Raw genomic sequence first — 15,286 nt, forward strand, 5'->3', positions numbered from 1 at the left:
TTATAGTTTCTCCTTTTATCCTTGATCAATTCATCCCTTCCATCTTCTTCTATTCTCTTAATCCATTCTAGTTTACAGTTTCTCCTTTTATCCTTGATCAATTCATCCCTTCCATCTTCATCTATTCTCTTAATCCATTCTAGTTTATAGTTTCTCCTTTTATCCTTGATCAATTCATCCCTTCCATCTTCTTCTATTCTCTTAATCCATTCTAGTTTACAGTTTCTCCTTTTATCCTTGATCAATTCATCCCTTCCATCTTCTTCCATTCTCTTAATCCATTCTAGTTTACAGTTTCTCCTTTTATCCTTCATCAATTCATCCCTTCCATCTTCTTCCATTCTCATAATCTATTCTAGTTTACAGTTTCTCCTTTTATAACAGTTATATCATTCTATAGATTGTCATGTCAATGAATACTCAGGCAAAAGATTATTCACAAAGGATGAGACTTAAATGACGAGCATAAACTTTTCATAAATGACAATTAGGAATTACAAAAAAGTCTCTAAATGGTTAATTTAATGATTTTTATAAAATATATTAATGAGACGTGTATAAGGAAGTAAGAAATATAAATGACGAAATTCCGTACTGTCCTACGGCATCTCTGGCGTCTCATTCTTCTGTTTCTAAAGATGTCGAACCAACCATCTTAGACTATTTGTCATTTGTAATTGTTCCTCCACATTAATCAAATGTTTTTTTTGCTCCCGGAGAATGAACGAAATGAATTCTAGATTCTGATTCGAATTGATTCATACAAAGAAAAAACAATCTTTTATCAATTATGATCAACCCCGGATATGGCCGTATAGTTAAACAGACCTATAACTGTAGCCTGAAAATTACCAAAATCACAACCATGCATTGAATCACTATTGTTTATCTCCTACATTTCACATGACGCATAAATACGCAATTATTATTTATGTTGCTAACTATTATTTAACCTTCTAGCGTCTATATAAGCATGATAATCATGGTTCTAATTCCAAATGTCAAACCAGAAGTGAATTGTCAGCAAGAAGACAGAAGGGAATGAGAAGTGGTACAAGGAAAAGGAAAGTCAGGTTTCTCTCTGGATGGAATAAAAAAAATACAACTAATTCTTTATCTTTTAATATACAAATACAATGCACATGACTTGCATTTTTTTTTAAATGATGATGGCTGGGGGCATATTTTAATCAACACCCCCCCCCCCATTCCTCGGTATATAAAGCCTGTGTGCAATATGCTTGGAGAGGGGGGCCGGGGAGGGGGGCATGTAATTGTCATACTCACTTCTCAGTGATAGAGAGATTGAGGGATGGAATTGTTGCTTGAATGATTTTGTTTTGAAGATGTTTAGAAACTTGAAAATAACAAATTGTTGATGTATTGTACGTGTAAGCAATGTATTGTATGGTATATAACCTGTATTGTATATGCACTGTATCTAGAGGTATGCTGGTTAATACTTCACGTCAAAACTACACTTAGCTAATCCAGGATCAGAGAAATAATCAGACTTGAGGATAGTTGGATAGATAGATAGATAGATAGATAGATAGATAGATAGATAGATAGATAGATAGATAGATAGATAGATAGATAGATAGATAGATAGATAGAAATGTGAAATGAATGAATTAATAATCTGTTAGATGAATATGTAAGAAATAAATGAAAAGATAAATAGTCAGATTTATTATATGAATGGTGTAGTAAACACTTACTCCATGACAAGTTTTCAAAGTTTTCAAATGTCCAACCCGTCCGCTTTCAAAGTCAACCAGGATACAATCCACACCACGTGGATTTAACAGTTCTCTCAATATTCCAGAAAGCTGTGACTTTCAATAACAATTTGACCAATAAAATATAATTTTTTAGCCTTTTTTCTTTTATACTTTTTTGCCGGCATGTATGTTTTGAATGAAAATTATGAAACAAAAAAATCCATAAGCTTAAAGATTGTTGAATTATAGACCAAAGGGCATTTGATTTCAATTATAAGAAACCAAATGCCTCTCACTCTGGTTAGTCCAGGGTTGCTTGGTTAGAATCCTACTAACTATCAACGCCACCATCACTGGGCTTGATCTGTGTAGCTATCAAACCAAGATATTAATCCAGGCTCTAAATGCCACAAAGGGACACAAGCGTAGCTATCAAACAAGCTATTAATTCATTGCTTTAAATGCCACACTGATACAAGCCTAGCTATCCAACAAGCTATATATCGATCCCAAATTATGGGGACAATCTTACGCTCTAAATGCCACACAGGGACACAGCCTAGCTATCAAACAAGCTATATATCGATCCCAAATGAAGGGGTCAATCCACTCTAAATGCCACATAGGAACACAAGCCTAACTATCAAACAAGATATACATCTATCCAAAATGATTGGGACAATCCGCTCTAAATACCACACAGGGACACAAGCCTAGCTATCAAACAAGCTATATATCAATCTCATATGATAGGGACAATCCAACCTGTTGTTTTTAAAACAGGAATTCAGGATTACTCTCTCGCAGTAAATAGTACGGAGTTTCTATATAAACTAATTTTATTTAAATATCTTATTTTACAAGTAACATGAATTGACGTAATTACAATTCCTACGTCATGATCTATATCACATGATTAAGGCAATCATGCTACGCATTTACAGCACAGTTAAAGTTTAATGTACTTATTTATAAGATTAGAAAGAATAGATATTACATAGTTAAGCTATTTTTACACATGTTTACAGCGTAATATAAGTATATCACATGGTATAATCTAATCACATGGTATAATCTATTCATCTATTTATATATCTAAACATATCAATCTTTCTATCTATCTATCTTTCTGTCAATCTATCTATCTATCTATCTATCTATCTATCTATCTATCTATCTATGTACATACTGCCTGGAGGTGTGGTAGACATTGAACTTAAACATTTTATTGTTTAGACCAAGAATAGTTCACACTAGGATACCAATATGTTTTTTCAAATCTTAATTTATTAAAAAAATATTTTGATCAGACTTGACAATTGAACAAACAAATCTTGAAGGAATAGAAATATTATTTATGATTTTATGGCACGCATCTATGTATACTGTAAATAGCTGCTGGAAAGTCAAACTTTAACCCACTGTGATTCTAAATGGACGTTTTTTTCTATTGCATTGGAAGTGGGAGGAAACTAAAAAACAGTACATGTGAAAATTTTAAAACGAGAGAAGAAAAACAGACAACAGCCACAGAACATTGAACAATAAATACTTCACACAATGTGTTTATAGAACAAATTTCAAATAATTAAATATTATTTTGTAGTCAAAAAAAAAATTCCAAAAGACATATTAATCAAACCTTTACGGTCATTTAAACAAAACCAAACACATACAAACCAAACCAAATCCAAACATACCAAACCAAATAAAATCAAAACATACAAACCAAACCAAATCCAAACATACCAAACCAAATCAAATCAAACACATACAAACCAAACCAAATCAAACACATACCCAACGAAACCAAAACATCCCAAGCCAAACCAAATCAAAACATACCAAACCAAATCAAATCAAACACATACAAACCAAACCAAATCAAACGCATACCAAACCAAATCAAAACATACCAAACCAAATCAAAACATACCAAACCAAACCAAATCAAACACATACAAAACCAAACCAAAACATACCAAACCAAACTAAATGAAAACATATCAAACCAAACCAAATCAAATCAAACACAAACAAACCAAACTAAATCAAAGCATACCAAACCAAATCAAAACATACCAAACCAAATCAAAACATACCAAACCAAACCAAACCAAATCAAACACATACAAAACCAAACCAAAACTTACCAAACCAAACTAAATCAAAACATACCAAACCAAACTAAATCAAAACATGCCAAACCAAATCAAATCAAACACATACAAACCAAACCAAATCAAACATTACCAAAATAAATCAAAATATACCAAACCAAATCAAACCAAACCAAACTAAGTCCAAAAACAGGATTTAACAGTTCGGTCCTCATCCCAAGCTTTGACTTTCGACCACAATTTGACCTATTGATCATAACTTATTTCCTTTCTTCTTTAAGACTTTTTTCTAGGCATATGAATTTTTAATGAAAAGTTCAAAAAGATTCCTTAATTAGTTTAAAATTGGGTGAATTAAAGACCAAAACGCGATTGGATTCAATTATAAGAAACCAAAAAGCATCTCGCCCTATAGTTATGCATGAGAGAAACCCAAACCAAACCTCGATACATAGCTGTGCGTCTCTGTACATGGCTTAAAATCAGAGCAGGTGTTACTTGATATTTTTTCTATATAATAAAACAAGACATTCTTATATAAAAATAAGACGTTCGTATATATGTTCCCTTTAGCCGGCCAAACGGCAGGACCGAATGGGCTGACATTTTTGAGGGAACCCATGGGTTTAACAAAGGCTAGAAATTCTGTGATTTTCAAAAATTGATTTTTTTAAAAATTTATTCCACGGACAACGCCGGGCCCTTCAGCTATTATTTATTAAAACCCATATATGCCCTTTTTTATTTTCCTCAATATATGAACATCTTCAGAATAAACATATTTTACATTGAATCAAAAAGGAAAAAAAGAGCAGGAAGGAGAAAGCAAAGAGAATTCTGAAAGAAGAGTACCTTTAAGAAAGTAAAACAGGGAAAAAAGAAAAAAGAGAGGAGGGCAACAGGAGAAAGTTAATAGCAAGAGAAAATAAAAATAACGAAAAAGTTTAACAGCAGAAAGGAGAAAATTAAAAGAAAGAAAAAGTTTGAAATGAGAAAGGACAAAATAAAAATAACGAGAAAGTAAGAAAGAAGGAAAAATTTATAGAAAGAAGAAATTATAAAGGTAGAAAAAAAAGTTAAAGAAAGAAGAAAATATAAAGATAGAAAAAAAGAAAAAAAATTATAGAAAGAAGAAAATATAAAGGTAGAAAAAAAAAATAAAGAAAGAAGAAAATATAAAGGTAGAAAAAAAGAAAAAAATTACAGAAAAAAGAAAATTTAAAGATGGAAAAAAGAAAAAAATATAAAGAAAGAGGAAAGAGAAAGTAAGAATGGAGAAAGGAGAAAATACAAAGAAAGAGAAAGTGAAGTATTAAGAGAAACGTCGCGTTGTGTTAATTAACATTTACAAATCATTTGTCATATCTCAGTGAATTCTGAATTATACATGCCATGCATGTTTCTACAGTCACACTACACACGTACTTAAACATAAGTACATATTATTATGCATACATGTACAATTACATAGTACAAAATTATAATGTATTTATTACAACTAGAGTAATATACATGTTACGTACGCTTTTAAACATAAATAAATACCTCCTTACATACCATTAATGAACATATATTAAAAAATATATTTCTGATTAGAAAGAGTATGGTTTACATTCTTTCAAAAAACTGCAATACACATAATAATGTGGCAATTCCATTCCATAAGTGAACATCTAAACTGTTAAATTTAATTGAACGCTTTCATCAAATTCTAGTTTTCTAATCTTTGCAATCTGATGGTGTAAACCCTTAATTATTCGATCTAGAAGAATTCGTAATTTTTTCGTGGAATTCAACATTGTTTCCATGTGTATTTTACTTGTATGATTGTTGGTTTGAGAGTTTATATTTCTGTGTGTATGTGTGTGGGCCCTATATTTGAAAAGTATAAATGAACCAAGAAAAGATTATCCTTTAAACCCGCCTCGATCCTGTACTAGTTCAGGGCTGTCTGGAGGAAGATGAGGAGGAGGATGAGGAGGAGATTGAGGAGGAGGAGGAGGAGGAGGAGGAGGAGGAGGAGGCAGAGGAGAGGCTTAAGAGAGGGGGAGGGCCAGTTTTTCATACATTTCCAAAATAATCCCCCCCCCCTTCCTAAAAAAATCGAAAACCGCCCCTAATCCAGGGGGTTTAAACAGCCCTCCTTTTAAAAATCTAGCAATGTCTATTTTTGTTTCTCGACCTTTTTATACGGCTCAATTCTTGTACGAAGGTTAAAAGGTTTAAACAGTTTTATTTTAAATCCATATTTATGTTGTTACTGGAGCACCAGGACTTATTTATACAATTTAGATTTTATGGGTTCAGACTATTTCAAGGTTATTTAGAATTGTAATCCTCTCTTAACCCCCCCCCCCCCCCATATATATCTTTTGGTATTATAAACCAGAAAAAATTCCTTTTCACGAATGATTCACGTTACACTAAAGTAAATTGCACGTTATATTAATCCTCTATTATATTTCAATCATAACTCATCAACTCCTCTTAGTAAAGAACTGTTGAGAAGAACAAAGATGTTTTGAATTTATAATATTTAACCAAATAAATTTTTTCATCCATACTTGTGCGTAAAATACACTCAAGAGAAGCTAAAAAGACACAAAGTTGTACCCGTAATGTACAGGGTGTCCCACGAACCATGACAGATGGTAAATAGTTTTGAATGTCTTCAATTAGATGTCAAAGAAATATATTTTAATTTGAAATAAATTTTGATATAATATGACTGCCATATAATATTTTTCATGTTCTGTTTGGTTTCAAACCACTTTACAAATTATGGAAGAAGACATTTTAAACTATTCACCCACTGTCATGTTTCGTGGGACACCTTGTAGCATATATTTGACCTTCTTCTATAATTTTGGAAACAACTTCTACTTCCTGTTTATTCTTTGCATTATGCATTGTGTGATTTTAAGATTTTATAGCTCATCCTTAACTATTAATATCCTTTTTAATTTCATTTTTTTAAGTAATTTTTTTCGAAAAACGTCCGAACTGCCTAATTAGCTGACTATCATTTTATTTGCAACTTGTTCTGGATTTGAAAGAATAAACAATTGCTTAATCTTGTTATTTGTGATTTGCACAGTTTCCTTTCTTTTATCACAGTTTCCTTTCTTTTATCACAGTTTCTCTTAATTTCTTTACTTCTTATGTTGTATTTTCCGATTTGGACATAACGAAATAACCATGGCTCTATTTCGACCCCCCAGCTTCTATTTAACCCCCTAGAATAAAATAAAAGCAAAACCAATTGGTTGTTTTTAAAGGGAATGTAGATGTAAATTCAAACGAACTTCCATTTACAGAGTGGCCAGGTTGATTAACATCGATACCCCGAAACATCTATCTAAGCAACATATAAAGATAAAGAAGTTAAACTATCTTGAAAAGTATTGAATGTCCGTCAGTACAGATCGTTACCGTTGTGAATCATATCATGTCAATCTACAATTGGGAGGGTCCCTCAAATTATTGCTTGTAAACTTACAAATTTACAATCTTGCATGAATTTTTCTTTTGTTATTGTTATGTGATATGATTCTAATTTCGAGCTTATTTTTTATGTTTTCTTAGTTTGAAATTAATTTCAAGCAATTATTATGAAAATTTATTCAGATCAAATTGAATATGATTGATAGTGCTATGAAATATACTCTTAATTACTTCCCATGTGTTATAACCATCAAACCATATATAGATAATAATTTTAGTATATATTGTATAAATAAATATGTATATTTGCTTATCACCCCCCTCCCCCCTCCCCTCTTTTATGTCAGTCCATCTAGGCCCGGACTGGTGGCTGTGGTATTAGGCCCCCTCTCTCTCTCACGTGAACACTCTCACACAAATTTCACTTTACTTAGAACTCCGAGTTCAGTTGAGTGTTTGTATTCTCAGCAACCACTGCCCAAACCTACCCCCAGACCACGGTCGGAGTTTTCATTTTCCGCCGCTTTTAATAGATGGCGACACATGTTGTGTTAGCACTAATGACTAAAATGATACGAAATTAATATGAAAACTTAACGTAAATCAAAGAATCATGTATGTTTTGTAATAAATAATCTATTGGTAAATTATTAATTTCAATTATGGATATTATTTTAGAGTTGTTTATGTTCTCCGTCTGTAATCTTGGTTGCAAGCATGAACTTGACTATGAGTGAACTGTGCTACATGAAGTTAGATTGGTAAACAGAGTGAAAATATATATTTATAGCATTGTCGGCCAGAAAATGAAATAATCAAGAGACTATTTTAAGCAGGTAAAATCATAACTGACAATTATGCTAATTATTTTACTTTAAAAAAGTATAAATTACATATGTTAGATCGTTTCATTCGAGCTCCAATTAGTTAATAATTTCCTATCTTTATGTCGCTTGTTAGGTATTTATAAAATACAAAAACATATATTTTTAAGAATTTACATCGATTAAATTTTTGATGTTAATGCGCGCAAATCATGCATTTATTCAACTCATGGCGAAGGTTGATTCATGTTCATTGGACTACTAAATACCATAGATAAAGATAGATTGCGCATAAGACGACATTTTTCATCTTGAAAGATATAAATGTACAGAGATGTTTTAAATATATTCCTATTATATAGATTAACTAGGTCGGTTGTGAACATTGGCTGTTCTTATGTCATTGAGTACTTGTGGTGTACATGAGTTCTGTATAGAGAAATTTAAGTTAGTTTAGTCCTTCTCATGTCCTTCTTCAGTTCTCGTCAATATGATATATTGCTCAGTGAAATATTGTTGTTCAAATAGTTCCATTCCCGGAGTTATTTTACACTCTATTCTGAAATCCATTAAAACACCAAACCACCCCGCTTATCATTGAAGTACACTTTGACCCCGGGAAGTATGAGTTCGCGGACTGTACAATTCTTGATGATTTTGCGTACATAAGCTATCTATGTTTATTTATTTATCTATGCTAAAAACCAATTAATTAATCGTCACCCTATTCCACAGTTTTATGGGTCTCTCTGTAAGAAATGGGATTTAAAACAAAATGTTGAAATAAACTAAAGCAAGATAAAACACTGAAAACCAAGATGTGCACGCAAAAATCAGAATTTCACCCTTAACAGCTTAAGCTAGAAACAAGCTTGTTCCATTATAAAAATGCACATATCTAGGGCTACAAAAAAGTATAGAAGGGTTTGTGAGGTAAAGCCAAACGCCAAAGCGTTGCGCACTTTAGAATCGAGGCTGTCTTAAAATTTGATGATAAATTTTCAGATTTGTCTTGATCTCAACACTATATATTTAGTTTCAACTGAAGTAAATTTTCCATTTACTGATAGTGCCGATTAAAGGATTCATATCTCTGATTGGATATTGTGATTGATAAAAAGATAGATGTAACCGCCATTCTATTTCTATTGGTTCAGAATAAAAAACAAACACATGACTTAACCCTGATCGGATCAGGCGCTAATGGACTCAGCATACAGGAGTGTCAGTGAAAACGTGTTTACTAGAACTGAAACTGCCCTTTTAAGGCCACAGCACATTATTTTATATTTTACTTATAAATAAGAATGATAAGAAAATAAGAAAAATACTTACTTATAAATTACTCATAAATAAGAAAAATGCACACGTTAAACTAAAGTACACGTGTTTATCAAACTGAAACCGTTTTCATATAACAATATATATTCAATGCTAAGATAAAAAATTCTGTATTTAATATCTCTACATAGATATACATTATCTCTTCATAAATATACATTATCTCTACATAAATATACATTATCTCTACATAAATATACATTATCTCTACACATAAATATACATTATCTCTACATAAAAAGACATTAATCATATACATATCGTATATTTTACAACACGAATAATTTTGAAAATATGTATCGTTTCGGGTCGTCTACTCGTTATTAGTTCCACAAAAAAATACCATGACAAAGGATGTCAAAATCGGTGCGAATTAAAAAGATGGATTCAAATGCCCGTTTGCTTAGAACCTATATCTTTTATTCAACCCATAAAGCCTATTTATTTTAATATTTTTTAACATTACAAATAAATCATTTTTATTTCTAAAAGTTGATTGTTCATCGTCGAAAAATACTAACAATCCACCACCGGTTTACATTAAATAAAATGTAAATAATAAATATATTCCTACAACCTTTATTTTTGGAGGTTTTAAAATATTTTCTCCTGAAACACTTAATTGTATGTTTTGTTATATTTCATAAATAAATAATTACTTACTTACAACTTGATAGCCAAAAAATTGATAAAAATCAAAATACGCACAAAAAAATTGCTCTATGTGAAGAAATAAAAATTATAGACATAAAATATTGAAAAGGAACTGATTACAATGACTGCAAAATATAGTTTTCTATATCTTTGCAACCTGACGAGGTAAATCAGGACATGGAAACTAGGGAATGATGCGAGTAATCATTTCTTTTGCAAACAATCACAAAAAAAGATGTTAGATGACAATTATTATATTATATAATATAATATATAAGGATTCAAACCGAACTTTTCACATTGTTCTGAATACATATATTTACCAGGTTGGAGTCGAGGATGAAAGAAATGACAATTAAGTACTTGAATTAAAATAACTTTCCCATATAATACCTTGTGGAGTTTTGAATACGTAGTTTTATCACGCTAAACTAAGCATCATCTGCTGAACACTGAACAAATAAAAAGTGGGTTTTAGCGGAGATTGTTCTTTTAGTTTTGCAACATGTGAACAAAATTAGATCAATTCTATCTATATTTTTTTCTATCTATCTATCCATCTATCTGTTTATCTATCTATCTATCTATCTATCTATCTATCTATCTATCTATCTATCTATCTATCTATCTATCTATCTATCTATCTATCTATCTATCTATCTATCTATTTATCTATCTATCTATCTATCTATCTATCTATCTATCTATCTATCTATCTATCTATCTATCCTTCTATTAGGCATGTATGAATTAGATGTTCATGTTTTTCTATTTTCAATTGTGAAACTGAATTGGGTATTTCTACTGCAGAAGCTAGGGAAAGGAAACTATCAGAATTAAACACATTCTTTAGAAATACGATTAAATCGTCCACAGAATTGATCAGATAAAGATATTAAGGGTACTATTGTAAATCCAACCTTAGTCCCTGTAAATTGATTTTATTTGGGTTGTCTCAAATCCAAAGTTTGATCAAAGATAATAAATATTATTTTTTTTCAGGAATGATTTCGACCTTCCGTGAAACAGGTTTGAATGTGTATCTCTTCTGAATGTCGTCCTTAACAGGTCATGTTTTGCAATTTTTGGTCTTCTAAAACTTTTTTCATGTCGTTGAAAATAGTTAACTATAACTTTGTATGTATTTCATCATTGGAGCATGGACCCAGAACCCCTGGACCAATTTAGCTTGGTTTTTAGTTCTAAGTTCGGCAAGTTGTTTTTTTTCGAGAACACTCCAGCCAAAGCTGGGTAATTTTTATTATAAAACTTTATTATGGTTTTTTAGCATAAAAACCCGGAAGTATATGAAAAGTTGCATTTGCACAGACTTTGAATTATTTAAATTCTTTAGAATCTGTTTTCATAAAAATAATCTCATTTCTCTAAAATTAATTAATTTTTAAATCCCACCAATTTTACGATACCAGCACAGTTATCGTTAAAGTCACCCATCGACAGAAATGACGCTATCCTTAGGCTATAGCTAGTTGCTTAACCCTATCCCCGCTGGGGTACTTGAAAACCAGGATACGCTGGGGGGGGGTCAATTTGACCCCCCCCCCTCTAAATCCCATGTTTTATGTCCAAATATGACAAATGATACATCATTAGAAAGCTCTTGTGCTCTACTTTTAGAATCTGCAAAAAAAATTGCAAATTTGCGAAAATTGAATTTTTTATCGCAAAATCCAGTTTTATAGTAAAAATGTTTGCAAAAAAAATTTGTCCAAAAAATGACAAATTATACATTTTTGAAAAGCCCTTGACCATGCCATTTCAAATATGCAAAAATTTTTGCAAAATTTTAAATAACCTGATTTTTAATCAAGAAAAACTAAAAATGTGCAAATTTCCTTTGACAGGTTGTTTGCAAAAAATTTGCAATTTTTTTTTCGCAAAACTTGTGCAATCCGTTTCCTTATGTCATAGGCTTTCCAAAAAGCTAAATTTTATCAAAATCTGACAAGTGAAAGTGGGTCAAAACAAAGATTTAGTTTGCTACAGGCAAAAGCAGTCATTCAGGCAGTGTGCCTGAGGACTCAGGCAGTTAGTATTAAAGCCCGGTTTTAGGCCTAAAGGGAGGGCTTTGGGTATGTAAGAAAAGTCAGAAAATTTCAACAGCCTCAGACCAATACTTTTTGAGTTATGTAAAAAAACTACAGGGGGGGGGGTCAAATTGACCCCCCCCCAGCGGGAATAGGGTTAACAAGACGCATTTATCAATTAAAAAAAAAAAAGATTTTTTAAAACCGCTTATTCCGGTAGAGTGACCTTGTAATTAGTTTAAAACAGTGTTTGAGGTAACGTATTTGTCAAGCGTGATACTTGTTAAAAATGTTAATTGTTCAAAATATAAATACCTTCAGAAATATTTGATGGTCTTTTGGCTGAAAAGTGTAAAAACAGGTACAACGGCCGAGTTCAATTTGCCACAAACTCTCATTGTCTAATCTCTATATCTTGGCAATTCCGGAAATTTTCTATCCGGAATTTTCGCGCCGACTTTGTTGTCATTATGGAAGTTATCACTCGGAAAATCTTTTTAAAATTCTCCAGAGCTGAAAACTTTTGAATTGTATAACCTTAATCCCGATTTCTAAATCTCTGTATTCACTGACGATATTTTTTATTTTTCTCTCTTTTGGATATCCTTGCTGGATTCTGACCAATAAAAGTTCTCTCATTGATTACGCGCCAAAATTTTGAAATTTCTTGGCTTCTGATTGGTTGTTCGGTTTCTACAATCAACACTCTGATTGGTTGCAGTTCAGACAATTTCCCGGATTTAACTTAAGATTAAATTAGTCTGAAGATTAATAAAAAGAGGAGATCAAGCATTTAGCTTAATATCCACAATTCTAAAGTTTTCAGCTCAGGTCGCTCTGTTAGCGTAATGCATTTCTTTTACTATTCAACTAGATTTAGGAAAAATTGGGCAAAGCTTCAATACTGAATTTATTTATATTAAATAGTTTTTATATGTACTCAGAAAATGCACGGAAATAAGATACGTCTGCTTAAAAATGGTAAAAAATATCAGACACATGTTTTTGGACGAATGCACATAAATATGCAAATGTCGGAAGTTTCATTGAAATTTCTTGTTGGTGTGACATTTTCAGAATTGGAACTAATTTACACCGTTTTTTTTCCGGCCCACCCTTTCTTATGCCATGACTTTGCTTTTTCCAAGGTCCACATTTACATTCGACGAATACATTATAATAACATTCATTTATACAGACTGTTGACTTCATATATTTTTCATTGTGTTTTTTAACAAACATATTCGTTAAAAGGGGGTTGTCCTTGTAATTTGAAATTAAGGATTTTTTTTACAAAAAAGGTGTGATGTAGAAATCACCCTTCCAAGTTGTAGAAATCCACGAAAAATCCGGCCCTAGGTTTTTAATCCTTAATGCAGGATATTTGATTCTCGGTTAAAGGTTTACAGTGCATGTTACCCATAAAACTGTGGAGTCTATTTATGTACTTTCATATGTTCATAATTTAAGATTTATTTCCTTACTATGATTAGATTGAAAGATAATACGGTTTATCTTTTTTTAAATTTAATTTTGTCAGTTTCCTGGCTCCTTATTCATGTTAAAAATAAGATAATAAAGATACGATGCATAAACTTGTTTAAAATTCAAGTTCAAACTGATCCGCGTCGGCGCGTATGATGTAATTATCTATATATTTATATATATATAGGTTCTTATATATATATATCTATTGTTNCGTATGATGTAATTATCTATATATTTATATATATAGGTTCTTATATATATATATCTATTGTTGTTTAAAGAATTTTAACATACTGAGGATCGTTATGATAGGCGTGAAACATTATGTTTAGGATAATTCTTTTTTAATAAAAATGTGAAGTTAAAAACTGAAACATATCTTTATATATATTTATATAGCTATATATATATAAGAACCTATTTTTAAAACAAAAAATACGTTATCAAAGGAATTGAGTTTTTGCCACAAACTTAAACTTTCGAATTCCAATATCTTAGCGGCCTAATGTTGTACACATTTAATATTTCAAACTTAGATAAGTTAAGCTAACAGAATTCGTAGTTTGAAATATCTAAAGTCTACGACATTTGGTTGGGACAATATAAGGACTAGAAAATCAGAGTTTGTTGCAAAGACTCAATTCCTTTCTGCAAAATCTCGGTCTTAACTTTAAATCTAAATTTTTAAAGAATGCATTCACAGAGGCGGGATTGGGTATTTGCTAGGAAGGGGGGGGGGGGGGAATAAGTGTGTTAAAGTGTTTAGGATAGATTTTTGAAATTTTAAATCTTGCTGAAAAAAAGTATTTTTACCATTTCCTAAAATTATTGCTCTGTAAATTTTCTTTCTTCTATCATTTAGGGGGGGGGGGAGCCAACTCCGCCAACACCTTTAAGAGAGTATATATGAAGCCCCCTCCCCCGTTTGAGATATGACAAACTAAAATAGTAAAACTGTAGCTTATTAAAAACAATCAAATCAAATAAATCCAACCTGAGCTGGGAACTTTTGAATGATTGATATCGGGATTAATGCTTGATCCAGTCTTTTTCTTAATCTCCAGATTAAATATAATGCTTGTTCTCCTCTTGTTATTAATCTCCAGATTAATTAACTGATCGGGATTAAGGATATCCAATTCAAAAGTTTTCAGCTGAGGTTCCATATTCAGGGATTGTAAGTCGAGATGCTAAGATTATGTTGGTCGCTGACGGTCATTCATCTTTTACTCTTACAACTCATTTATCCATCAAGAATTCATCAATCAGCCTCCAACCCAGCCTCACAACCTCGCTTCCATCCATCCTCACATCCAGCCTCAAATCCAGCCTCCTACAGATCCCAACCCAGCACTCAGGAATGAATTTAAACTTTTCTTTTCTTAAAGGACGGTTAGTGTAATTTCAAGTAACTCTTCTACGCAGATTCGGTTGAATCTTTATCCCGGAGAACTGTGACTTTTGAGAGTGACGGAAGTTCGTAGTAAGATTTTGACTCCACTGGAGACCACCGGAGGGAATTCTTTTTCACTGGAGGGTTTTGAAAAAATGGTTTTTACAATTCAAAACTTTACGCAGGGTGATTTACATTCCACTGGAGGGATTCAGACATCTTTCCAGGAAGGTTATAATTGCACTGGAGG

General features: G+C 31.7%; 1 protein-coding gene across 1 annotated transcript in view; it reads left to right on the top strand.

The window, feature by feature from the left end:
* Positions 1-7,748: 7,748 nt before the first annotated feature.
* LOC111707263 (putative neutral sphingomyelinase) overlaps positions 7,749-15,286 on the top strand; it is a 28,263-nt gene continuing 20,725 nt past the window's right edge. Inside the window, exons 1-4 of the mRNA XM_023480332.1 lie at positions 7,749-7,788; positions 7,967-8,124; positions 11,110-11,175; positions 14,816-15,001. Of these exons, the coding sequence (XP_023336100.1) occupies positions 14,831-15,001 (171 nt within the window). The 5' untranslated portion in view covers positions 7,749-7,788; positions 7,967-8,124; positions 11,110-11,175; positions 14,816-14,830. The remainder of the gene's footprint in view (positions 7,789-7,966; positions 8,125-11,109; positions 11,176-14,815; positions 15,002-15,286) is intronic.

Source organism: Eurytemora carolleeae, unplaced genomic scaffold, assembly GCF_000591075.1.
Source record: "Eurytemora carolleeae unplaced genomic scaffold, Eaff_2.0 scaffold737, whole genome shotgun sequence".
Taxonomy (NCBI): domain Eukaryota; kingdom Metazoa; phylum Arthropoda; class Copepoda; order Calanoida; family Temoridae; genus Eurytemora; species Eurytemora carolleeae.